This window comes from Argiope bruennichi, chromosome 6, assembly GCF_947563725.1.
Source record: "Argiope bruennichi chromosome 6, qqArgBrue1.1, whole genome shotgun sequence".
Classification (NCBI taxonomy): Eukaryota; Metazoa; Arthropoda; class Arachnida; order Araneae; family Araneidae; genus Argiope; species Argiope bruennichi.
The window spans coordinates 10,048,414-10,074,642 of record NC_079156.1 but is presented as its reverse complement, the minus strand read 5'-3'; the positions used below and the strand labels follow the sequence as shown (position 1 = coordinate 10,074,642).

The window sequence follows — 26,229 nt, the reverse complement described above, 5'->3', positions numbered from 1 at the left end:
TGTAAATTATTTAAAATGAAAAAAAAAATTAGCAAGTAATTTTTTGTGACAAAAATATGAGAGACATGAAAGTAAGCATAATTTCGTTATTACTTTTCTATACATACGTTAAGTTGTAATTTAATTAATAAAAATTGTAATTGTCCAATATTTTTATATCAATTTTCATAATTTCAACACTGGCGTAAGGAGGTTAATTCACGCCTTGGGTATCATGCGATTTTTTTCGTTAATGATTTAACAGGACAAAAGGCCATTTAAGGCATGACATTGTTTGTTCACCCTTTCATCCTATTTAGCATTAAATGTAACATAAATTCATTAACATTTTGTCTTCATAACCTCCCTCCTTATGTGGTTCCTTATTTCCTTATCATCGTTAACTACGCCACTGATAAAGAATAATCCTTATTTAAAAGCATTAATATAGCAATTCATGATTAGACTTACAAAAAATTGTAGAATTTATCATATTACATTCGATTGTAACGGAAGCCATCTAAAAAAATTGTACTCATAGATTCAAAATTTTATAAATTTTTCAAGTAATATTTTCAATGTGACGACTCACGTTTGTGATACAGACTTTCTATTGTTATTAGATGATACCTTCTTTACTATCTATTAACTATCATAGAGAAGGGGTAATCTATTTAGATAGCAGATATGAATCTCATATGTGAGTAAAAATAACGTGAGCAGCAGCCAGTTTGTAAAACGATAATTAAATTCTGAAAATATTAAAGTCGTATATTGCTTATGAAAACACCCAAATGTACAAAATTTCAAAATTCTAGAGCATCACTAGAGTGGTAGTAAAATTACGACAAAATTCCATCTTTACACACTTGAAACAATTTGAATTAAATAAAAGCGTCTAACAAGAGTGAAAAAAATCTTACTATCTCAGGAGGTTGATGGGGACGACTGTCTTCCATCTCTGGATTTCCATAAGCACCGCTTCTGTGAAGGGCATCTTGATGTGATCAGCCCATTCCGGGGTCCTCTCGCGGCCAATCACTTCGTCGATTTCGGCATGTATCCTTGCCTGGACGTCTTGGAACTCGGCCATGGACAACATCGACCATTCCATCGTGGCCCGGACTGTAGTGCTGCCGGCTCCAATCAGAGAGGGGGAGTTGCCCTTTAACATCGCCTCTGCAGAAAAAATGCGCAGAGATTAATGTTTCAGTTAATCTCTTGCAGTGGAAGGATATGCCAAGCACATCCAGATGCTTTTGTCACAGAATCACCAAAGGCGTACTGCACAGATCAATAGGCAATTGCCACAGAAGTAAAATTGATGTTCGCAATCTACCAATTAAGGTTGTTGCACAATCTTAGATCTTTTTCCTATTTCTATAAAGTATCTGATAATTTGTGAAACCTCGCTGTGAGTTACAGTGGATTGGTTTAACACGCGCACCTGTGAATTTCCTTCCCCCGCAAGTGGTTAAAGGTATTCAGATCACTAAAATATCAGATTCCTTTAGTGGAAAATATGATACGACATCTATGATGTTCTAAATGCTCCCAATATCTTCAAAGTATTGGAAAAAAAAATTTGTCGAGCAATTTGTGCTAATAAGAGAGGATATTTTAACTTATTATGGCTTATTTGATAGAAAACATGCGAGAGGGAATGAAAATGTTTAGACTTTTTTTTTGTTGTTGACTGACAATGCATTGTATGATAAATTTAGAAACAGTCTGGACTGCGAAAAGGCAGGACAGCAACATTTTTCACGAACGATTTTTATTTTCGGGCAACAAATGTCACTGAGAATTTGTAGTTGTTGACAGTGAATGTAAGATTTGAAAAAATACGTCTCATTGTCATCTATTGAACCCCTGTATGAAGCATGATCAAGAAAGAAAAAGAACTGCCCACAATGATCGGAATGAAAATTGATATTCAGAAAGAAAAATGCTGAACTTTAACACCTGTATAAAAGATTTCAATATGTGGGGAATAATTTTTACAATTCTATGTATAATTTATTTATGAATTTATGTTCACTTCTCCTTTTATGAATGATTTTTTTAATCGTTTTGATAATAGAGTTAACATTAAGGGGCCTGAAAGAAGTGCCGGAAGCTGTTCTCATTATCGTAATAATTATTACACTATTAATGAGCATAGTTTTCGAAATTATGTAATTTTTAACAAAATTTTAAAACTTTATAATTAATAAATTAATTTCTCATTAGACTACAGATTAAAGAAAAATTCAAATAACAAGCATTACTGTCAGTTATTTATGTTCTCTCATTGAATACGAGTTTATTATGCTGGGATTCCGGGTCAAATTTAGATAAACATTTTGCCAAATAGTTTTCGAATAAAAAATATTTCTAACATTAATGCAAAAGAAGCGAATTACTTGTGAAGGATGTGTTGGGATCTCTGTACTCTCGTTGCTTCATCTGCAGCAAAAAGCCGTCCATGTAGTCCCGGATGTTGTTCGAATCTAGAGTGGACTCGTGCTCGTCTATTTCTTTCCTATCAATAAAAAAATGCGGTGAAATTGGATTAAACTACTAAAAATGCGATATTGGAAACCATCTAAGAAATATTGGAACAAGCAAAAATAAAAACAGCTTTTAAAAATACAATTTTACCACTATATTAGAAATAGAAATTATGTAACTAACTTATTATGAAATTATGTTAATTTAATTACTTTTTGCTTTTTTTTATATTTAATATATTATTTATTGTTATGAATATTATGAAACATTGAAATCCTTTTTCCTAGATAATTACCATGGTGGCATCATTCGAATGGAGCCAATAATTAATTAAATGAATCGATTAATAGAAAATTAGATTTTAAAAATATTAAAATAATGTACCGTTATTAAGAATGATGCATTATTTTAATGTTCTCAAAGTGCTTAAAAGTCCGAAATTCTAATACACCTAGAAGTAAGTGAAAATCGACTGTTTACTGCCATTTTTGTAAACTTGAAACGAGTTGAATTAATTGAAAATGAGTAAAAATTTCATGTGCTCACTGAATTTAATTTATTGATTTTGAATTATAAAACTCGTTTTATACTTCAATAAAACTCGATGTCGTTTTTATAAAACTCGATGTCGAATTTTTTGTCGATTCCAAGGATTTTTATTTGTATATAAGAAATGGAGTCAAAGAAATAACACGAGAAATGAAGAGTGGTTAAAGCCAATGCAGATGACTTTCGCGCAATAAATGTTTCAGGTGTGCACGTGCAAGGAAAGTTCTAAGGGAGGTCTTGCCGAATGTCTAACCTGAAATTGAAATGCAAATTATCTTTACACTGCACAGAGAGATCCCACCGAAAGCCCCCCCCCCCTCAACATTTCGATGGAGAGGGAAAGTTTGCCTTTTCTCCCTTCCAAGGAAGGTTGATTAAATGTTAGTTCAGCATTAAGCTCGAAATCGTCTGATTAGGCCTCCTTGGAGACTTTGTTGACTCGGAAAATCGAAACCGGCCGGATAAATCAGCCGGAGATCTGCCGAATGTGTATTAGACAAGTTCATCGTCAACGGAGAAGAAATTCTCAGCTTAACTTTAAGTTAAACAACGAAACTGATGTGCCATTAACTAAACAACGAATGCTGGGAAAGGGGAAAAAATCAGGGAGCAAAATATTTCTTCCCCGAATTTAATAAATTCCTATTTTTTCACTGTTAGAGTAGAAAAAAATAACGCAGAAGGGGTTGTTTTAGTTGGACTGGTATCATAATTTGTATTTTATTAAATATTTGTACTACAATATAGGCAAATTATAGTTTGGTATAACAGAAAGCACAACGTTTTGCAGTTAGAGAACAAATATTTAAATTTAAATATCATTAATTATGTTAAATATTTAAATATCTTGAAAGTTTTTTTTTTGAACAAAAAGTAATAGTTTTACGTTATTTTAAAGTAAAAAGTAAGAATTAATCTTTTCTGACGATGTACAATTACAAAATAGGAGAATCACAGAAGATTGCTTTTGGATATAATTTATTATAGCAATTTTTTAAACAACTTAAAAATAAGATTTTTTGTTTGTTTGGGTTTTTTTAGTCTAAAAATTGCTTAGACTGGACCACAAAGGTCAGTCTAAATTAGATTGTTTAAATCAGTTGGGCAAGCAAGAGGAACAAACCAAAAATCAATGTATTCGCAGGTAATTTGGTGGCGGAATGGCAAACAAATCAAAGAAGAAAAAAATAAAACACACATACACACAAAAGAATCTTAAATATTCTATAGTTTTGAATCACAAATGAGTAAAAATAAACAAATAAAGGAAGAAGAGGATGGAATGTTGCAGTGCGTGGAAAGAATTAGAAAGATGGAATCAAGCATTTATATTTGTCACTGGAATTGTAGATCGATGTGTTGAAAAAAATTCGTCAAAGCTGGTGATCGTCTGTCTCTGCACATTTACGAATATGTAAATACAATAATTCAAAGACGAAGTGAATGCAATAGCAATTCAATTATTTAGGTAAATGAAATTTAGTGTGAATCTCGCCAGCACCATTGCAAAATCAAATCAAATTTTGAACCTAATCGATGGAAAGAAAGACACTTAAAGTCCGTAATCTGTTTCTCATTATAGAAAACACAAAACACGTTATTTTGTGTTAGTTACGACAAAGATGAGTAGTTATAACTCCCACTGATTTCTCTGCTTCCTTTCCCCATTCTTTCTTGATTCACATTTGCATTGATGTGATTCGCATTTGCATCTCCTCATTCTTCCAAAGTGCATTAATAACAATGATGAGATGTGACTCATTATAGATGTGATTCACATTAGCATTAATATGAATGGCAGGATGTGACTCATTATTGATGTGATTCACATTTGCATTAATAACAATAACAAGATGTGACTCATTATTGATGTGATTCACATTTGCGTTAATAACAATAATGAGATGTGACTCATTATTGATGTGATCCACATTTGCGTTAATAACAATATGAGATGTGGTTCATTATTGATGTGACTCACATTTGTATCTTCCTCATTCTTCCAAAGTGCATTAATAACAATAATGAGATGTGACTCACGCTATGAACTGGAGGAGATGCTTGATGGCGTACTCCAGCTTGTCGTAGTCGAACAATTTGAGTTTGAAGAGGATGGTTTTGATGCCGGGGAACCAGGCATGCAGGCTGGTGGGCCTGAAGAAGCGGATTAGCTCCGTGATGACTTCGTCCAGCTGCACTCGCATCGGGTCGTGGTAGTCCAATCGTCGACCGAAAATGAGGGCCGAAATATTGTTGGATGTGCTGGGTGCCAAGTACCGTCGGACATTGGCTGGACGCCCTTCGAATTCTTCTAACTCGGACAACAGATGAGCAATTTCTTCCTGCATTGAAATGTTTGTAATCAATAAACCTTTTTAATGAGACTGTACAGAAAACTACAATGATCTGCAAATAATTTTGAAGTTATTAAATCAATAAAATGGAGAATTAATGGAGATCGTTTTTAAAAAAATTGTGATTTACTAGCAGAAGCGTGTGTGTGTTGCAAAAAAATCTGTAAAATCATACAAAGTATTCATATTTATTTATGATATATGTTATAAAATCTAATTCAAAATCTGAGCAGCGACCTATTAATTACGTCATCCCAAAGTCAATGACTACGATTCGTTTTCCTTTTGGAAACATTAGACTGCTGGAAGAGACGGACTGAGGAGAGGTGACTGCATATTCATTCTTAGATTATTCAAAAAAAGCCAGAAAAAATCCGAGAGGAATTGTATTCTGTTTGGTTAGAAGTAGTCATTCAGTTTATATAAATGACTTCTAATTCTTTTCATATTGTTAAAAATTGTCAAAAATGTAGCCAAATTTGCTTATGGAGATACATATAGTGATCAATATAATCGTCTTCGAACCTGTAGAAGGAAATTTTCGTAAGCCCTATTCCAAATAATTCTTACAGAAAAAAAAAATAATAATAAGATACACATTCTAAAATCTCGATTCTTGAAATGGGTAGAGGGAATCCTGTGCATAAGTTAATGAATTTGTAACTGAAATATTAAATGAATTTTTCTGTTCTTAGAAAAGGTAAAATTTAATGCGTTAGAATTTTTCTTTCCGTTTCTCACTTCTTCCTTTTTAAAATATATCTTCCATATTTTTTCTTTTTGAAATTAGACAAACTGAAGACATATATCTTCTATTTAATTTTTTTTAAAAGATGGATTATTTTCTGGGAACTTTATTTTCCCAATTCAAAATTTCTACAAAATTCTTTCAAACTGAAAAAAAAAATTTGAACCCCGGATGTAAATACAAAATTTATTCTAGATTTTCAGCATTTTAATGACTGACAAGCACTGAAAAATGGAAAGAAAATTAGATTTTGATGTGAATCGTCTTTGTTATCATAAATGCTGTAAAAGAGCCGTTTACCTTGATGTGCACTTCCATTCTCGTTTTTCCAAATCCCAGATCTCGCATGACGTGCAAAGCGAAGTTTTTCTGCTCTCTCCAGACGACGCCGTTGCTGACGCTGAAACCTGCAAGGAGCAGAAAAGGTGACAATGAAAAGAAGAGAAAATATTTTGTTATGAAAATAATTTGATTCATCAACATTCTGCATGTTAAATTTGTGTTTAGTTTAATTTAGTTACATTAACCTCCTGGAAACTGGAATGCATGAAATGATTTACCATAATACATTCTCAGGACACGCTTCCATTTATTTTCCGAAATCGGCTTCACCTCTATAGCCATTTTTTCCAAAAGAGAGAGAAAGGATGGGAAGAGCAATCTGTTTTTCACATAGGTTTGAAAAATAACTCACTGACGAAACAAGTTTATAAGAATAGACAAAAGAGGCATTTAATTTTTAAAAAATTAGATAGATGAAGAAATTGTAAAAAAGAGAGAACGGAGGTTAAAGTCATCGAGTAGAATCCAAATATTTGCGGAGGTTTTGAAGAGTTGGGAAAAAAATCTAACATAAGAAAGAAAAATAAATAAGACAAAACATTATACCGAATAAAAGAAAGAATTCTTTTCTAATGCTATTTTTTATAATGTGGATTTACATATATAATTTTTGAAAACTGCTTTTATTTTATTATCATTCTTAACAGATTATGTTAAATAAAATAGTGATATGAATAATTGTTTCTAACTTTTTTTTATCATTCTCTTTTAGGATTAATTTTTATTATTAAAATAAATATTTGAGTGTCTTTCTCTCTCTCTGCTCTTTCTCACTCCGTATGTGCAAGAATGGCTGTTGCACCAAAAAAAATCGAAACCAACTCCCCCTTTTCATTTTCTTGGTTCTAAAGCAAAAAGGGGAACCGAAAGAAAGGAAAAAAATAAATAAACAATTGAAAAGGAAGGGGGATTACTTTCCAAATGTTGTAGAAGATAATTATATGAAGTGAAACGGACATTCTAATTTTTTAAATCTCCTGGACAAAACACGACTTGGAAGAAATTCAAAGCGACAAAATAAATTATTAATCTTTTTATATGTACTTTATTTTATTTGTTTAGAAGTTATTTTTAAATTTGATAAAAATTTTAATATTAGACAATCTTAGATCGTAAATGATGATGTCGTGCCCGCTTTACAACGGAAAGAGGATGGGAGGGAAGTAACTTCTGAAGGAAAGATCCCTGAGCACCCGAGGGCAGAGGGCTGACGTCTAGCTCATATGAAGATGACATTCACACACTAGCTTTCACAACCGTTTTTACAAGGGGGTTCTTTCTACTTCACAGATGGAACACAGGACGAACAACCATGCCGAAACCAGGACTCGAACCCGGGACACCCAGGTCATGGGGAAGACGCGCTAAGCCAGGATGCCGGTTAGACTGCAAATAATTTGAGCAAATGATGACTACTTCCATTTCACCTTTAAATAAGTCGCGTCAAAAAAAATGAGATTAAAATGACAATGCTACACAATATTACAATTTGAATAGGAATAGTTTTTGAATTTTGTAATTTTGTATTTTAAAACATGTGAAAAAAAATTTAATGTAAAGCAAACTTGTTTGTTCTCGCTTGCAGGATATTCTCTGATTGCAGAGTATTCTCTAGAGGAGTGGAGTGCCATAGATTCGTAATCGGATTTCTGTTTAAGAGTGTGCGCTGTCTTAAAATGAACTCATTTTAATTTGTAATCGAACATTTTACCATTGATTGGGGTGAAAGCCGATTAAGTGAATTAAGTGAGCCGATTAAGTTGATTGGGATGAAAGCTGATATTTAAGAAAGTGAAACTTGCAGGTATTATATCCAGAGAGGAGTGGAAAACCTGTTCAAATCGAAAGTGATTTAACTGAATAGAAAATAATGAATTATTTTAAAAACTTGCAGTAAAATTATTGCATACTTATTCCAGTCTTAGAAATGAATACTTTGCTTTTGATTTCTTCAATCTTTGATTCTCTCTTCTATTGATCTATCATAATGTTCGAGATGTAAACAGTATATTTTTGCTTTATTGGCCAATACATCTGAAGTAAAAGTTACATTTTTATACGGCTCGCTTTGATTTCGTTTCCTGGTGAAGCAATAAGAGTTTTAACTGCATTATCTCCATTTGTCCTTGATTTTTAATTTATTTTCACAGCATTTCTAACATATTTTGCATTTATAGCGCTTGTGCTATAATTAAATTTCGATATTTTCTGATTTTTTTTCTTGTTTTTCATTCTTCAGTTTTTTTTTTTATCAATCTCCGATTTGTTTTTTTATATTCTTTCTAACTTGTTTTTGCTGTATGTTGATTTTTAATGCTTTTCATGTAAAATCAATAATAAAATGAATAATATGAAATTGATTCTTTTTCGAGGGACTAAAAATCACATTAAAAAATGCTTTTGCATTGATTTCAAAATTACACAGACTTTTGAGGGGTTTTTCCCTTCAAACTTTATGACTGTAGCTTTCAGGAATTAATATTGATTACCGTATCGCTTAAAAATCAAATTGCCAAAAAAAAAAAATGCCTTGCATGCTATTTTCCAGAAAATCCGCATCTCGAGCGCATAAAAAGAACAACCTTTTTTCTTATTTTAAACATCGTTCCTGATGCTCTTTGTTATCAAAAGAACCCCTTAAAATCATCTCGGAACTTATTGTCTGATACTGGCAATGCTATTTGAAATCTATCATAGACAAAGAAAATTAAGATGCAGTTGATAGAAAATTTTGTCTGACCATTTCACAACGAAAACCTCATTATTATCGGTATTCTTTCTTGTGCGCAAAATGTGTGAATCAGTGTTAGCGCTGAAACAATTCATTGCATTACCGAACAGAATATTTCTTAATTTATCTATTTTTACTTTCCTCAAAATTCTGTATTTTGATACATTCTCTTCTGCGTGGTGGAGATAGAATGCTGATTAGTAAAAAAAATCTTCGCTAGATTCAAATTCTCAAGCTTCTAGCTTTCACGTTGTAATATCTCACACATATTCCCAAGTAATTGCTATAAGAACTATTATAATAGATGGTTTTCATAAATTACTTCACAGAATAATTAATTCATAAGCGATATTATATTTATTTCAAATAGCCATTTCTATTTCACTGTAGCATTGTTAAGCTTATTAAGCTCCTAGATTAATCATGTACTTTTTCTCGGCAATTATTTTCCCATCTTCCTCTGACTCTGCTCTTTGGGATAAAATGAAAGGCAGTGAAACACGGAAATGGATGGTTTCGCGCGCGAAATGAGTCGTCGCTTCATCCATTGATTGAATCCCGTTGCCCGAAGGCCATCCATTATCTCATCTTTCTTGCAGTTCCTAGATTTATCATTTTAAACAGATTTTCATCGAGATGATCAACGGTTCCACAAGAGCTGTGGCAAAATCAATGCTCTGTAGTGCTCTTCTATCCTCGGCGGGGGGGGGGGGGTGCTAATAACAACATCTTCTAAGAAGATACTCATCAGTTACTCCAATAATCTATACCCATTAGGGTCAAAAAGTTTTTTTTTCTTTGTAGACGCCATTTTTTTTTTAACTGAGCAACGAGCAAGATATTTCATAAAGAATGAGACGAACAAATGCATAAAAATATGTCTTTTATTAATTTCAAAATTCTTACATGGATCAGTATTGTAGAAAAGAATACATTTTAATGTATTACTTTTAAAATTCATTTTGTTACCTTTTAATTGCTGTTATTATAAATTGTTTTTTTCTTGAGTTGATTTTAAAAATGAAGTATTGAGAAACGCAAATAAGACGAAGCTAAAACCATTTTAGTTGGAACACTAAAAATAAACAGTTCAAAAAGTGAAACTAACAGTTTAAGACAGGCAGAGAAAACGGGTGCAATTTTTAATTGGCTCTCTTTGTATGATTTAAACATAGTCATATTCCTAATTAAAAGTTTTTATATGACAACTGCTTCTCTTTACAGCTGAACTGCAATCGTCCGAATTAGTTGGGAGCAGAACTGATCTGGACATTCGATTACATAGGACAATAAATTGCGGAGAAACAGCCACAATGACTCATTTCAGGTTGTTGAACATGATGTGACAATGAACATTTTAAATCAACCTTCCTTCCGAAGTTACAAATCCATGCACCTTCTTACTTCATGACAGATATTGATGCCAATAATGAAGCTATTTCCTTTGAGAATAATGTACTCCAGAATCCGGTAAGGTGATTATTTTTATACATACGATTGACTTTGCCAGTTGCTTATTAAAATTCGTTGTAAATAATTGAGTCATCCGTATATCCACATTTCGGAGATATTAATCTTTATAATATTTATTGTTCAAGCAATACCAACTTATTCATTTTGAGAATAAAATTTCCAGATTTTAAAAACAATTTGCTAACTTAATCAAGACCAAAAGGAAGTAGCTTCCATTGTGCCTAGAAGTGGATAGTCAAAATTATAAAGAAATAATGACACACGTTACTTTTTCTTTATTTTTTCAATATCTTAGAGAAAATTTTTATTGTGTTCGTCGCAGCTTCTAGAAATAATTTTGAAAATTAAAATTCTTTGTTTTGAAATACAATCTGCAACTAATTTAATCAAGACCAAACAGGAAATAATTTGAATTTTGCCTAAATAGTCAGAAAAAAATTATGATGAAACAACTGCAATGGTTATCTTTTCTCTATTTTCTCAACATCTTGTAGAAAATAAAATTCTTACTACGTTCAGCGCTGATCTGGCCACAGCTTTCAGGAAAAAGAAATTCAAATGAACTCTGCAATACATTTTTAGAGCAGAGTACATTTTCAGAAATATCGTGCAAACAAATCAGTTAATAATTTCTAATAGTCCTTTGGCTTCAAATTTCGTTAGACACAAGCTTACAAAAAACATTATAATTTCATTTCCTATCTTGTTGGAGGAGGCTACAAAGATATCTATTATTCAGATTTCAGAAATAGTGTAAATTCTCTCTTTAAATCCAGCATTGCTGTTTGCAGGGTTTAAGTTTGGTTTGGTTTTATTAACGTCCCGTTATTTTAAAGAAATACTAGGGTTATTTTGGGATGGACCTCGCAATTCTAAATCGCTGTCAGATGACGAGGACAACACCTGAGCTGGCCCCCTACCCAAACTTCCCCACCACACCAGCGGGAGGACGTTTGGTCCGAATTTAACGTGTACCAGGCCCACTTACACGACAGTTCTTCGGTGAAATCGGCATTCAAACCTGACACTTTTCATTTCCGAAGCCAAAACCTTACCATCCGGCCACAGCGGCCTGCTGTTTGCAGGGAATTCGTTTTTAATTTCTTTGGAAACTGGTCCATTCTGCCCACATCACAAAATTTTATGTTAAATTAACTTTTTATACACGAGGTTGAAAGTAGGAATTTTTTTTTTTCGTTACTGCTAACTATAGATTTTATTTAATCCTGTCTTTAAATCATATGTTTAGGTGAATATATATATATATATATATATATATATATATATATATAGGGTGTATCTGAATTCGACCGACAGACTCAGAGGGATGATAATAGGCATCAAGAGGATAAAGAATCACCATACAACATGGGGTCCCAGACGACGTTTAGGGAGTGAAAATCGCAAAAATATAGGGAGTCGGAAAACTGTTGGAAACTGTAAAAAATTAATAACAAAAATAATAAATGGTGTTTCAAATATGATTGTTTTAAAGTGAAAGTACATTCTTAAAGGCTATTTTTCATGTAAGTAACATGCCGATTTGATGAACCGGGGGGCGTAAATTATTGAAAACGAAAAAGTAGTTTTGAACCATTATCTTCAAAAAATATTAAAACTTTAAGAAAAATAAAGGCTTGAAAATATAAGGAATTTTATACTCTTTAATTTGATATAAGTCTGTAGTGTGAAAATTGAGGAGTTTTTAAAATATTCAAGAAAAACTAAAATTTTTGCCAGTAAACATCGCTGCAACATCGGCACCGATGTTTACAGAAGGTATTGCAAAATTCGAAAGTTAAATTTAGAGAAGTATCGTATGGGTATCGGCAAAGCGCTGCAAAACTCGGTTTTCTGTTTCAGGTGTGCGCACACTGTGTTCTTACCCTGCATTTGGCCTCGTTATTTTGAAGGATCCTGTCTCCAGCAATAGTCGATCAATATTTGCAAAGGTGTATTACTGTGGTGTGGACAACGCCTACTTGGATATTGCTCTTGGTATATTCTTTGTGCTAGGCGTCCATTACCATCCGCTCGGCCGTAAATTAAATGCATATCCGAATATTCGTCATTCGTGAAATCTAACATGTTGTTTTCGTATGAAACTTGTGGACTATCAATTCTGCACTGCTCTTTAATGAATACAAGCTGCTTTTATACTCATCAAACCATTTATTCTGCAATGCTCGCTGCTTTTATATTCCTCGAACGCTTGGAAAATTTACACACCAGAAAGCTTCTTCTTCCCGACTACCTTGTTCCAAATCCTCGCATTCATAGGGCTATTCTCTTCGCCAGGCTAATTGTCTCTTCGATGTCTGTTTTTGCGATTTTCACAGAATAAACGTCTCCTACGACCCTATGTTGTATGACAATTTTTCATCTCCTTAATGCTTACTATCACTTCTCTAAATTTACCTTTCGAATTTGGCAATACACTCTCTAAACATCGGTGCTGATGTTGCAGTGATGTTTCTCTGCAAACATTTTAGTTTTTCTTGAATATCTTAAAACCTCCTCAGTTTTCATACAACAGACTTATATGAAATTAAAGAGTATAAAATTCTTTATATTTTCAAGCTTTTATTTTTCATAAAGTTTTAATATTTTTGAAGATAAGGGTTCTAAACTATTTTTTCGTTTTCAATAATTTACGACCCCCTGGTTCATCAAATCGGCATGTTACTTACATGAAAAACAGCCTTTAAGAATGTGCTTTCACTTAAAAAAAATCATATTTGAAACACCATTTGTTATTTTTTTTATTAATTTTTTACAGTTTCCAACAGTTTTCCGACTCCCTATATTTTTGCGATTTTTACCCCCTAAACATCGTTTGGGACCTCATGTTGTATGGTGATTCTTGATCCTCTTGATGCCTACTATCACCCCTCTGAGTTTGTCGGTTGAATTCAGCAACACCCTGTATATATATATATACAAAAAAAGCAATATAATTTGGTAAATGCATTTTTTTTACAAATTATTTACTTTTGAATTTATTTTCTCATTGAGATAAAAAATCAGTTGCACTTCATACGCGTCTAGCCTGAAGACTCGTGAGAAGAACTAGACTTTAAAATCCCAACGCTTTTTCATATTTCATCATCCATTGTTTCGTCCATCATTCATTAGTTTCTTACATGGAGAGAAATTATTAAATTGAAATAGATGGAAGATGTCTCTCACAATGCAGCAATATAGCCTTGCTTTGCATGGATATATTAATTGCCTTCATTGTGAATTATGACACCACTTTCTATTTTATAAACGCCAATAACCACTGACCTTAGAACAAGAAACTTGATTCTTTGCCCTTGTGAAATAAGATAAAAATGATAATGAGATATTTGAAGCCACTAAAACGTAATTCTAAATTCCATTTTTTATCTAGCGATGCCATATTTTAGATAGCTCTAGATCTCAAATAAAATTACTGACTTCTTCCCGTGTAAGCATGTTTAGTGCAGGCATACTATTACGTTCATTACTAGATGTAGGAACACAACTTAATATTCGTTCTTCCTCAGTATTGATACAAAAATTCATTTGGAATGGAAAACGATTTGCCATGCCAAATCGATTTCATCGTAAGCTGCATATTGGGATGCCGCGCTGTTTAATTTATATATATATATATATATATATATATATATATATATATATATATATATATATATATATATATATATATATAATTGCAACTTCACGAAGATGTTGAACCCTATCGAATGGTTTACGATGCATCCATTTTCCCCGTGGGAAGTTTTCTTGAACAAGAGGGGGGCCACGGTGGCCTGGTGGTAAGGTATCAGCCTCGGAACCAATTCCACCGAGGAAACGTCGGGACCAAACGTCCTCCCGCTGGTGTGACGTCTAAGTTCGGAGAGCGGGTGTCAACTCAGGTGTCGTCCTCATTATCAGTCGGCAGGCCAAAATTACGAGATCCGTCCCAAATTAACCCTTGTGTTGCTTTAAAAAAACGGCACCTTAATATAACTAAACAAAATCTTGAACAAGAATTGCGACCCTTGTTTTAATTTTTGCATCTAAAATAAAAGTGATACGAGTTTTTCACTTAACGGTTATAAAATATTTTGACTTCAAATATAAATTAGCATATCCTCTCCACTTTTTGCAGAATTAATGCACTGATGAGGCATTACGCTTCCAAGGAATTAAAATATATTTAAGTAAAACTCAAAATCACTTCTTCCTTATCCAAAATTTGCTGCTTACTATCAACAGCTGCCACATTTTTATTTTTAGAATTTGGGTAGGAAACAGTGTTGATGTCTAGATAAAAATATAATTGGCGACAGTGTTTATATTCGATAGCTGTCTGAAAGTTTTTCGAAGAATTAGAACACTGGGAACCACATTTCTAAATCTTACTGTATCTGGTATTCGTCTTTATGTTATTCAAATAGTATCGCGTCATTGAACATGTACGTATCATGACGTTACACATTTCCTTAAACTTAAAGTATGATACATAAATTTTAATATATTTTTTTATAAAGTTGCTATGTAATTTATAAATTATCATAAAACCATGATTAATTAAATTTGCATATTCTGTTATTTCATTTTCCATGCAAATTTCAAGGAAACTGTGAGAAACTGATGCCTACGAATCTCTGAAAAAAGAGCCAATCACTATTATTATAGGGTTTTTTTTTTGTCTGTTTGTTTGCTTACTGCCAAAAAATTAGGAAAAAGCTACAATTTTCGTGTTTGAGTAAATTTACCTATTGTGCAGAGGTATTTTGCATACTGACATACGCAATAAAATATGAGACAAAATCAATTGTTTAGAAAGTCTATTCGTCCTCACTTGGAAAAATTCTGATAGCGAGGGGGTTTTTCCCCCCGTTTTTCAACGCGATTCGGATAACTGTAATTCGATTAAGTAGAATTCCTGTGTATGCAATTGATAACGTTTTCTACTTTCAAGACATCATCTAATAAGATTTCCGCGTTAGAAAACTAATCTCATAGGGCCATAAGAGCATAATATTTCAAATAATAATGTACCGGATACAAACATTTGTGAAAAAGACAATTGATGTTATCAGAATTGAGCAGGAAGTGACTGAAAAACGCTATTTTTTAAAAATTGGATCAGCAAAAGCATTAATATGCAAAAATACTTATGTAAGGCTTCACTTATCATTTGCAAATCTTCAGCATTCGGAGTTAATATAACAAAACCATTGATACCAATTACTAGAATATATATATTTTTTAAATTTGAAAGGGACCTGGAAAAAACAGAAGTTGAAAGTTGACCTTTAAAAAAGACATCAATAAAGGTCTTCATTCATTCGATTTCAGCTTGGTTTTAGAACGCCTGGCGGGGCATTCGCACTCATAACTCTCGTATTCCATTTTACAGTAGTTCACTGTTCCGCCATTTATCTTTCCCTGAATGCTTAACCACTGTGAGACGATGCATTTCGCGACGATCAGCGAATCGCTATCAAGATGAAAAGGGGCTGTCGCCGGGGCTTGCTTCCTTCAAGCGAAGCGGCACTCCCCCTTCACAGTCAGCAGAACCTAATGAGCGCCGGTTGCAGTTAGGTGTCGAATCAGAAGTGATTAATTAGAGGAATTTTAGAGCCAATGTACCTCTAAATTGCTTCGTCTGTCTTTTTGCATAGCTCGAAGTACAATTTGATCACTGGCTCACGAAATGTGGGTAAATGCCGCCAGGGGGCAGAGTGGTAAAAGATTTCGGAGCATTCCGAAGCAGCGCGGGAGGGGGGGGGGAGGTTATTTTTCAGTGCTATGGCTCAAAAATTTAGTTTTAGATATCGAAGGGTAATGGTTTAGAGTGATCTTTAAAGAAATTGGGTTCATTACTGAAGGTATTCATTCATACGTTTCCTGCGCACCTTTTTGTAGGAACTTTTAACACCGTTTACTTGCTTTATTTATTGCAAGTTTATTCATTTCTGTCTTCCGACACACACGAAAAAAGAGATTGTCAGAAATTCAATCATATCCCAAATTTCATACACTACATCATAGCTTTTTGAGATATCATACTCACAAGAGTTTACACGCAAAGTCCCTGTGGACTGTTTTCTTTCAAAATTTGATAGAAATATCAGGTTTTGACGTTTACTATATATACCACATTTCATCCGTATCGCTCCTTCTCTTTTTCAGTTATCGTATTGACAGTTCGATGGGCAGACATAAATCCAATTATTTATATTTGGACACATGGAGATCTAAGCCTGACGTCCATCGATCATCCCGCACCATTTCAGTGGTCTGAATGCACTTTAAATTTTATCGCCAATACTAAAATCCGGTCAGAATGATATAGATTGGAAAATTGGATATCCAACTTGTGTCAAAATCCTATCGGTCCATTTTTATCGCATCATTTCGATGAGGCGCTCACTGAATGCGAGTAGGGAAGAAGAGGATTGAGGTGCGTGTAGGGGGAGGTATTTATTGCGTGCTCCAACAAGGCTCAACAACTTGAATTATAAAAAGTTTAATTTTGAGAATCGAGTCTAGATGTTTTTGAATTAAAATGGGTTTATTTCTGCTTCGTAGTAAATACAATAATACGCAAGTAATAAAAACACAATAATTCAAACATTTATTATCAGTTTCATTTATTATCATTCTTAAATTATTCTTTTTCTTTCATCAAACAGTACTCTGGGATTTTAAATATTTTATAATTAACCCTTTACCCTCAGAGGGTGCCTGTCACTCACCCTTCAAGACGGTGCATGATTTTGTCGTTTTATTTATATTTTTTCGACTTAAAATAATTATGTATATTTATGTTATATTTCTTAACCTGTTTCTGAATGCATTTGCTTATCTTTTAAATACTCTCTAATATTGGCGCAAATTATAAGGATTATTGCTTTTTTTCCCCTAATAACACCTCTTTTTTAATCATATGCTCTTTTTACTTGAAATTAAACTACATTTCAAATTGAATTAATGATGTAATAAAATTAAATCAATATTTAAAAAGTAACAGTGGAAGACTGCCTAGATTTTTAAAAGATGAAAAAGATTTCTCGAATTTGCATTTTAAAGCTAACTTTTGACTCAACAACATAAATCAATAAACTTGTAATTAAGTGTTTTCACATATTTTGGTATTTTCATGTCAATACAACGAGATTACTTAGATGAAATCAATTTCTTAGACCTGTGATGATGCAGGATTGAAAGCCATATCTGCTACATTCAATAATTAATGCTTTTCGTGTGTAAATATAGGCATAAGTGACTCACTGGTGGCATCCTTGAGCAGATGGTTGGGCGGATTGGGTGGCCGGCCGAGGAAAGCACGCTGCAGGAAAGCCTCCTTCACAGACGGGAAGTCGTTGAGGACGAGGACGGAGCGCTGACCGAGCTTCAGTCTGTAAAAAGATGAATGAACTGTATTTCGGGTGAAGTAATTCGGGGCTCAGTAGCTGAAAAATTAGTCTAGAATAATACGTCAAGTCCCTTGATAAAAAAGGAAATGCGACAGCTCTGTTGACCAAAGCGACCGGGAGCACCTAGCAATGCTGTACCGAAGGAATGGCGATATAGACCTCCGATAAGGGCACATACAGAGGGTGAGAACACAAAAAAGGATTATTAGAATAATGCAACCTGTTTAGTACATAAAAATCCATTCAAGAATAAGCCTACTGCAACTGATGAATCAAAATGCTATACAGATTACATAATACATGTACAGGTTTTAATACATATACAGGTTGTCCCAAAAAAGTAGCACAAACGTTTATTTCCTTCATTTTTGTAATTAGACATATACACCCATATACTGCAAAATTTCCTCAAATAAAGACATAAATGTACGAAAATTTTTTAGCTTCTGTAAGAGTAGGTTAAGAGTAAAAAGTTAAAAAATTAAATTTTTATTCAGGCCCTCATAGCGAAAAAATATCAATGGGTAAAATGTTTTTCTTACATTCATCCATAAGCACACAATGTTTCTTTCTTATATATGTAAAACTTTCTGAGATATTCAAAGGCAAATTTATTGACTTAAATGACCACAAGTTAATGCGAGTCTTTTCCGGGAATCATGTACATATCACAAAAAGTTATTAAAAGGGTGAAATCATGATGCATTTTTATAATAATGCATATATTTAACTTTCTTTAAATGTTGAAAAATTGTTAAATAAAACGTTAAACAAAATACTTGCTCAAAAAGAACATCTTCGACAAGTTGCATTCTTTTAATAATAATGAACGAACAAGCGATTCTGTTTATCACTTGGGACATCAAAATGAACTTCTTGAATTCGTCGGCAAAGATTGTTGCGTCTACAGCATAAATGCTATACCCAGAAAAATGTATGCAGGCCTATATATAAAAGTCAATACGGATCAAATCAGATGTTGTAAGAGGAAATTCAACTAATCCTTGTAATCCAATCCACCTACAAACGAATTTAGCATCAAAACATCGTCTTACAGTTAATATATGATGAGAAAAAACACCTTCTTTCTACGACTTCATCTGCAGAAATACTTTCAAAGGATAAAGAGTAAAGACATTCATCCCATTCAAAACTATCTGAATACATTAGTCACCTTTCTACATGTGTTATACAAAACAGAATCAATCAAATATTTTCTAAAGATGCCATACCACACATTTGTAGAAATTTGTTACAAATGTACGAAAAATAGATTTTTTTTTATTTGTTTGAAAAATGATCGTTTTGACGATTGATACTTCTATCTCAATACAAGCAACTTTCGTCTATCCAAATTACATTTTTGAGGGGGGAAATGTTTGATTCCACTGAAGAGGAGGAGGGATGTTGTAAAACTTTAGACTTTGCTCATGAGCCGTTAATCTTTATCCAGGCAATGCACAAATGCTATATGGATATCATTAATTATACTGAAATGTTTTCTACATAATCGCTTGAGGAATGGTGAGTTCTCAATTGACTACTCGCACACAAGCATGAAGGTAAATAAATAAACCATAAGGTGATGAAATTCATCTTAAGGCTCATTATTGTTTTCTGCATCACTTTCAGGAAGCCTCGTCATCCCCAGAGAAGTAAGAATCCTGTAATTTGTAGTCTCTAAACTGTTCTGTAAATACAATTTCCAGAAAAATGCTAAAAACTCAGAAAAAAAAAACAGTTTTTGTTTTGGTTTTTGCAAGCAAAAATTAAGATTGCACGCAGTATAAATATTTCAAAAACGTTCTTCGCTATTGAAATATATCATTTTCTTGCAAAACTTATCATCACGCACACAATAATTTTTTTTTTTTTTTTGGCATTCCATTACTTTCCTAAGATATCTTAAATGTTCAATTACTCAATTTTGATATAATGAATTCTTCTATCGAAATTTGAATGTAATTAATTTCCCACCTAAGCTTGTAATAAGCTCTCTAAATTTTAAAATGGGCATACCTCAACAAATTTTGTAGCTAGAGGCATGAAACTTTGCGTGTATATGCATGAATAAATGAACGCGAAACATTTTACTAATTGACACATTTACACGATATAAGCTGTAAAATTTTCTTAAATTTTCAACCATCTAAGAAGCAAAGAACTTTTACACAGTTATTTACTATATTTAGTGAAACTTTGCAATTGCAAGTATATCTCTAAATGCAATATTTCGGAAAATAACCATTTCTTCCACTTTTTGAGGCTACAATGTATATACAATTTGCTATTCATTTATTGTATAATGCATTTATAGCATTTTTCATCAATATAATTTATTAATTATTTTCTCAAAATTACATCATTTTTATCAAACCTATTTAAAATATTAAATTCGTTAAATTTAATGAAATAAAATGAAAATAAAATGCAGGAAAGAGATGTATGGAAGAATATGAAGAAATCATAAAGGAGAGAGGAGAGGAAAAATTATATATATATATATAATTTTAAATTATGAAGGTAAGGATCAAGCATTTTCCGGAGAAAAATCCTCGAACCAACCGGGATGTTTTGTCACCTTCATGTCGGGATCGGAGTGATCCGAACATGGAGGAACAAGCCTTTCGGGCGATTTTCCACTGGAAGATTTTTAAAAATTAGGATGCTAGAAAGAGCATTTTTTTTTTGGTACTTTCTTGGTGCATTCACGTATTAACATATTCAAATCTCTACTTTTCTGCGGTTCTTTATTGTTGGTGAAAGTTCATTTAGCACACTTAAAAATGTATAAGTTATGAAAACTAGTTTCCATCATATATACTAATAATAACTACTTTAAAGGAATTTTAATTTAACACCTGAAAATCGCTGGGTATGTTCAGGTCATTTCCTTCAATGAATATCGCTTTCAAAAGGCTTCTTTATTTGGAAACATTTTTATGTGTACAGCCGGGCCTTCTCACGGACGGCTCCGGAGGCACACGCAGACCAGTGATTGGGAGCCAATGCTCTCCAGTATGTTTACGAATTTTTAAAATGAGAACCTATATTTAACCGTAGATACTCTTTAATCTAGCACGCTTCCCTAGTAGATTTGAGATTCCCTATTGTTTCCCTATCAGTCCAGTTTTAAAGAGGAATAATCAGGCACAATTAATGCATTACAATTACGTTTGAATTAAGTTATAATAAACAAGAACTCAGGTAACGTAGCTTGTTGCATAATATTGTACTAAATCATCCGATGTTATACGATATTAATCAATATTCCACAATATTATACAATATTGTGATTAATATCATGCAATATTGTGCAGTATTTTGTGTGCTACTAGGAAAAAATGACACTCTAGAATTATTTGATATCACACTATTCAAAAATTCATTACAGATTATGAATTCGGTAGAGTTAGAGCTTTTACTAAGAATATAAATATATAAATTTTTAAATGTGTTGAATGTATCAAAAGTCATGAAATATCTGCCATGACTTCTTCTTCACAGGAATCCACTTCCCGAACCTTTGGGTTCATCAAATTGTGCATTATCTGTAATAAAGGTTCAAATCCTTTCCCTCCCCAAAAAACTGAAGTGAAAACATGCAGGATTAAAACACAACAAATGTTTTCTCCTCATCTAGCTTGATTCATGATTTGAACCTCAGTGTCTCCTTCAATTGCTTAACTGAAAACAGTTCGACCTTCAATATTTCAATGTCAAACTTTCCTGAAGTTGTCTTGTCAGACGCTATCACTCCCCGTCCCTTTCGTGAATATTCATAGACTTTCTCGCATAAATTAAGTTCCTTCGAAAGTCGTTTGCAAAACTCAAGCGATTTGCCGACCCACTTTCGAAGGCTTCAAAGTTCTCCCAATTCAAAAATCGATCGCGTCATCTCGGTCGTTGACTTTTATGAATGAGCGCCTTTCCAGGACCGCAGTTAGTAAACAACCCCCACCCTCACCCCACCCGGCTCTAACCGCCGGGGAGGTGTTATCTTTCGTTACACGTGCTGAAAGGGGGAGGGGGAGGAGAGTTGCGTAATTCTTAAGTGCTCCCGTTTCCTTATCTCTCTGTCTCGATAAAATTTATAAAATCTGTGCCTTTTGTTCTCCCAGGTATTGTTTACCGTTGAAGACGCATTTGATGACATAGGAAAAAAATGTTCTACATTTTTTTTACATTTCCGGAAGAGCAACCTAGAAAGTCATCACACTCCTCTCCTCGATACCAAAAGAATCTTGGGAAAAAAAATGCTGTGTCTCTTTTTCATATCGTCCAGGTTTTCCGACAGTATAAAAATTTGTTACCTATGAAATGAGACCAAAAGTTTAAAAAAAAAGAAAAGAAAAGAAAAATAGATTGGGGATGGAGAAACGATTAAAAAAAAGCTGCAGCAGCATTAGTGAGATTTTTACTTTCGCGTATCGAAAGTACACAAAGAGAAAATTTTGTTATCGTCAAAAAATTCCATGTCGTCAGTGTTAATGAGCCATACCCATTTTAAACATTTTAGGACTTAAACGCACATTTTAGGGCTTATGTCTGTGAATACGATTAATCAAAAATACGCTGAGCTATACGGATGAAATTTGCCAGTTTTCATACCAAATTTATAGATTTCTGTCAAAGTTTTGAATGAAATACACCGGCGGAAAATGAAATTGTCACTGCTCATATGAACACATAAATTCATGAAATTTAAATAATTAGATGAATGAAAATTTGATACATAGTTTTATTACTAAATTTGTGTATCTGTATCAAATTTTAGACGAAATCCACCCGTGAGTTGAGTATATGTTGTTCTATCCATTTGTATGTGATGACTGAAAAGCAGTCTTGAGAAATGAAAGCTGCCATACGGTCTTCTGATCTGTGTCAAATTTTACAAAATTTTTGGTCAAAATTGTATGTTTGAATCACATTTTGTGGCAAGTTAATTGAAAGAAAAGGTTTCAAAATACATTATTGGTCTTCTACATTTTGAACATGCGCCATACCGTATTACTATAACCGGAAGTCGAATAAACTGGGAGATTCAAGTTTTTCTTACCGTTCTGATGCCACAACTGATCTCCGAATATGAGGGCAATGAGAATCTGAGTACTCGAGTGGTCAGCAATTTCCATGCGAAGATAACATTGTGAAAAAAGCTCTGAACAGTGAAATTTTTTTGCAATGAATTTTAAACTAAACTCTAAGGGTTGACTTCTTCTTGTGTCCCGCCACCATCGTGTGTGACCATCCCGCCACCACTGAACGCAGCAGAATAGACAGGATTTGTTGTGGCCGACTGCTGTCTTTAGCATAGTTCGTTCTTAACACTGACCGATTCACCAAACTGACATCCTTTTCGAGGCAATTGGCCCCTAGTCAATAAAGTGCTCAAACATTGGCCTTCCCCCTCATCTTCCGTACCTATCTTTCTATTATAAAATGATGCACAGGCCATCACTTAAAGAAAATCTCGAAATTCTCAATTTCTCTCCAAATTCAACAACAGCAATCCAAACACTTTCAAACAGTCGGTAAAAAAAATCTGTCAATTATCACCATCATGTCTTTCAGTGTTTTAAGTTTTTCTGGCACCGTTAGTACTGAGCTTAAGTCATTACTTTCTGCTTTTAGATTCGTTCTTATTTCTGAGATTTCTATACATTCCCTTAAATAAAGGTAAACAGTGCCGATTCCTTCACGGATGCATCATTAATTTTCTTGTATTCTTCCAAATGTTTGGAAATATGCGGGAAATCCCCCCTGTCCTTATATAGTTTGGATGATCAGTGGATGGTATCTTCTTATTTTTATTCCTGAGTTAGGAATAAAATCATAAGTTACTCTTCCTTTTGTGAACATACATCATCTATCAAACCATTGTAGCGTTATTTTTCTAAGGGTTAACTGTCTGTCTCTGCTCTTGAATGTGGTAATTCTCAAAAATAACAAACTACATAAATGAAATTTGATTCACTGACTTCATATTCAAATTGAAAAAAAATTTATCAAATTTTAGTCCAGCCGGCCAAAGGCTTTAAATGCACTGAGGTACGAAACTTTACCCTGAACACACCATACAATGAAGTTCGAGGGGAGAACATTCTTGGTAGTTATGACCACAAGGCGGATTTTTCAATCTATATGACATTTTTGTTAATAAAAGTAACTTATCGAAATGCATGATTCATCTCAATTAAATTTAATTAAATTTTTTACAATTTCCACAACTGTTTTCTTCTTTACTTTATCATATACGAAGTATAAAGTTGGTGCTGTAATCGTCAAGAAGTTCAGATTCGAGATTTTGACATATCTCCACGTTTAAGACATTCCTGAATCAAGAAAAACACATTTTAGCACGATGTCTGTCTATCTGTAAACACGATAACTCAGAAACGCTTAGAAAGCTAGATGGATGAAATTAAGTAACAACAAATTTGCAGATTTCTATCAAATTTTGAATGAAATCTTTTCCATGGGATATATGTTATATGTTATTATTGAAGATATATTTTTGTTCGCGTTAGATGAAAAAAACATACTCATAGAATTCCCCAAAATGACTTTTTTTTTCCGAACTAAAAATGGTCTAAGCTTTTAAAATTGATTTAAAAAATGCGAAATTAAATTTTTACGACAATTACACTAGAGGAAACTCTCACGATTGCGAGATGCGGCAAACGTGGATAATCCGCAAAATGACCGAAAATAATCAACATGGAGATGCTTCTGAAAAGTTATTATAAATTGTAGAAGGCCTGTACGTATAATTATGACTTAATAAATGACTATGCTTGCAAATTTAGGGCTTTTCCTTCAAAAGAAATCGATTATTTTGATTGGGCGGAGGATTGTGATAAAACATTTGTGCTCATGTTTAAATTTTTTATCAGCATTCTGGAATAAAGAGCCATCGATAATCCAAAGTTTAATGTATAAGAGAAGGAATGAATAGAAATTCGCAACTTAAAACTAGAAAATCAGGATGAAAAAATTTTCAAGAAAACCAAATAAGAATCTACTTCTCAAGGTTAGGAAGAAAAAATCACAACTTTCTTTGGTGGCCTTGGAAATGTATCTAATTCATATTATGACCACGCACGTGCCTGGAATATGGAGAGGATGCCTATAGAACAGAAGAGAGGCTGTTATGTAATCAGGGCGGTCACGAGTCTGCTAAGAAAACTGAAGGTTTTTACAGAACTCATCTTACTCAGAAATGACCATGTGTTCATAAATCGAGGCAAGAAAGCACATATGATTTGAATTTTAAGAGTTCATATGTGTCTGTTAGCGAATAAACCTTGATGAGGTTTCAGAAATCTTTCTAATTCGAGTGCACAGCTGGTCCGTGTTTTATAGGTTTGTGGCTTCAAAATATATTCCAGTGAGTGCAAAATATTGTTTTCAATAGCTCGTTGCCAAGGAGAGAAATGGCGAATATTTTACGCGTGAGTTAAATTGTTAAGTAAATGCGCAGAGCATTTGTCCAGTAAACCTTCTATAAAGAAATGCCCATTTATGCGGCATAAAAATAAAAGGAACGGCTTAAAAGTGGAACAAAACAATCATTGAATATAAAAAGTTGAATAAATGAATAAATATATGATCGTCCAATGTTTATTTTTGATAATGTATGTCTTTTATCTTCAAAAATTTTTTGTAAGGCTTCGCAAGGTTTTTGTTCGATTAAATAATGAAGTTTAGGCTCATCGAATAAAATCGATAGGCCTAATCGATGAAAATAAATTTTTCTCACTAATTGAAACTATTCTTACAAAAAATTCGAGCATTGATGGGTATCTAAATTCTCAGGCACGCATTCGACGGTTGGAGACTAAAAGCGCCAAAAGTGAAAATGTTGGCAAACTATTCACACCAGCCAACTCTGTAATGTGCACTTTGTAATGTTTGTATTCACTTTGTAATGTGCACTCTGCACATTTCTTTCTCGAAATATTCAGAGAACTCCCAGCCTCCTTTCACCGTATTTTATATTAATGGCCATTAGACATTTTAAAATAAAGGTGGCGTTTATTACCAAAATCGTATACTACTTTCAGTTTTCATTTTGCAGACCAGTTACAAATTTTACTGGCATAAGGTTGTTGCCAATGTTCTTCAAATCGAGTTTAA

The 26,229-nt window shown here is 33.2% G+C and overlaps 1 protein-coding gene across 1 annotated transcript in view; it reads right to left on the bottom strand.

The window, feature by feature from the left end:
- The window catches only part of LOC129972618 (cytochrome P450 2J6-like), a 37,732-nt gene that overhangs the window by 8,867 nt on the left and 2,636 nt on the right, over positions 1-26,229 (bottom strand). The window contains exons 2-6 of the mRNA XM_056086820.1: positions 17,945-18,072; positions 6,424-6,530; positions 5,062-5,363; positions 2,385-2,503; positions 903-1,158 (exon numbers count right to left, since the gene is read on the bottom strand). Coding sequence (XP_055942795.1) covers positions 903-1,158; positions 2,385-2,503; positions 5,062-5,363; positions 6,424-6,530; positions 17,945-18,072 — 912 coding nt within the window. The remainder of the gene's footprint in view (positions 1-902; positions 1,159-2,384; positions 2,504-5,061; positions 5,364-6,423; positions 6,531-17,944; positions 18,073-26,229) is intronic.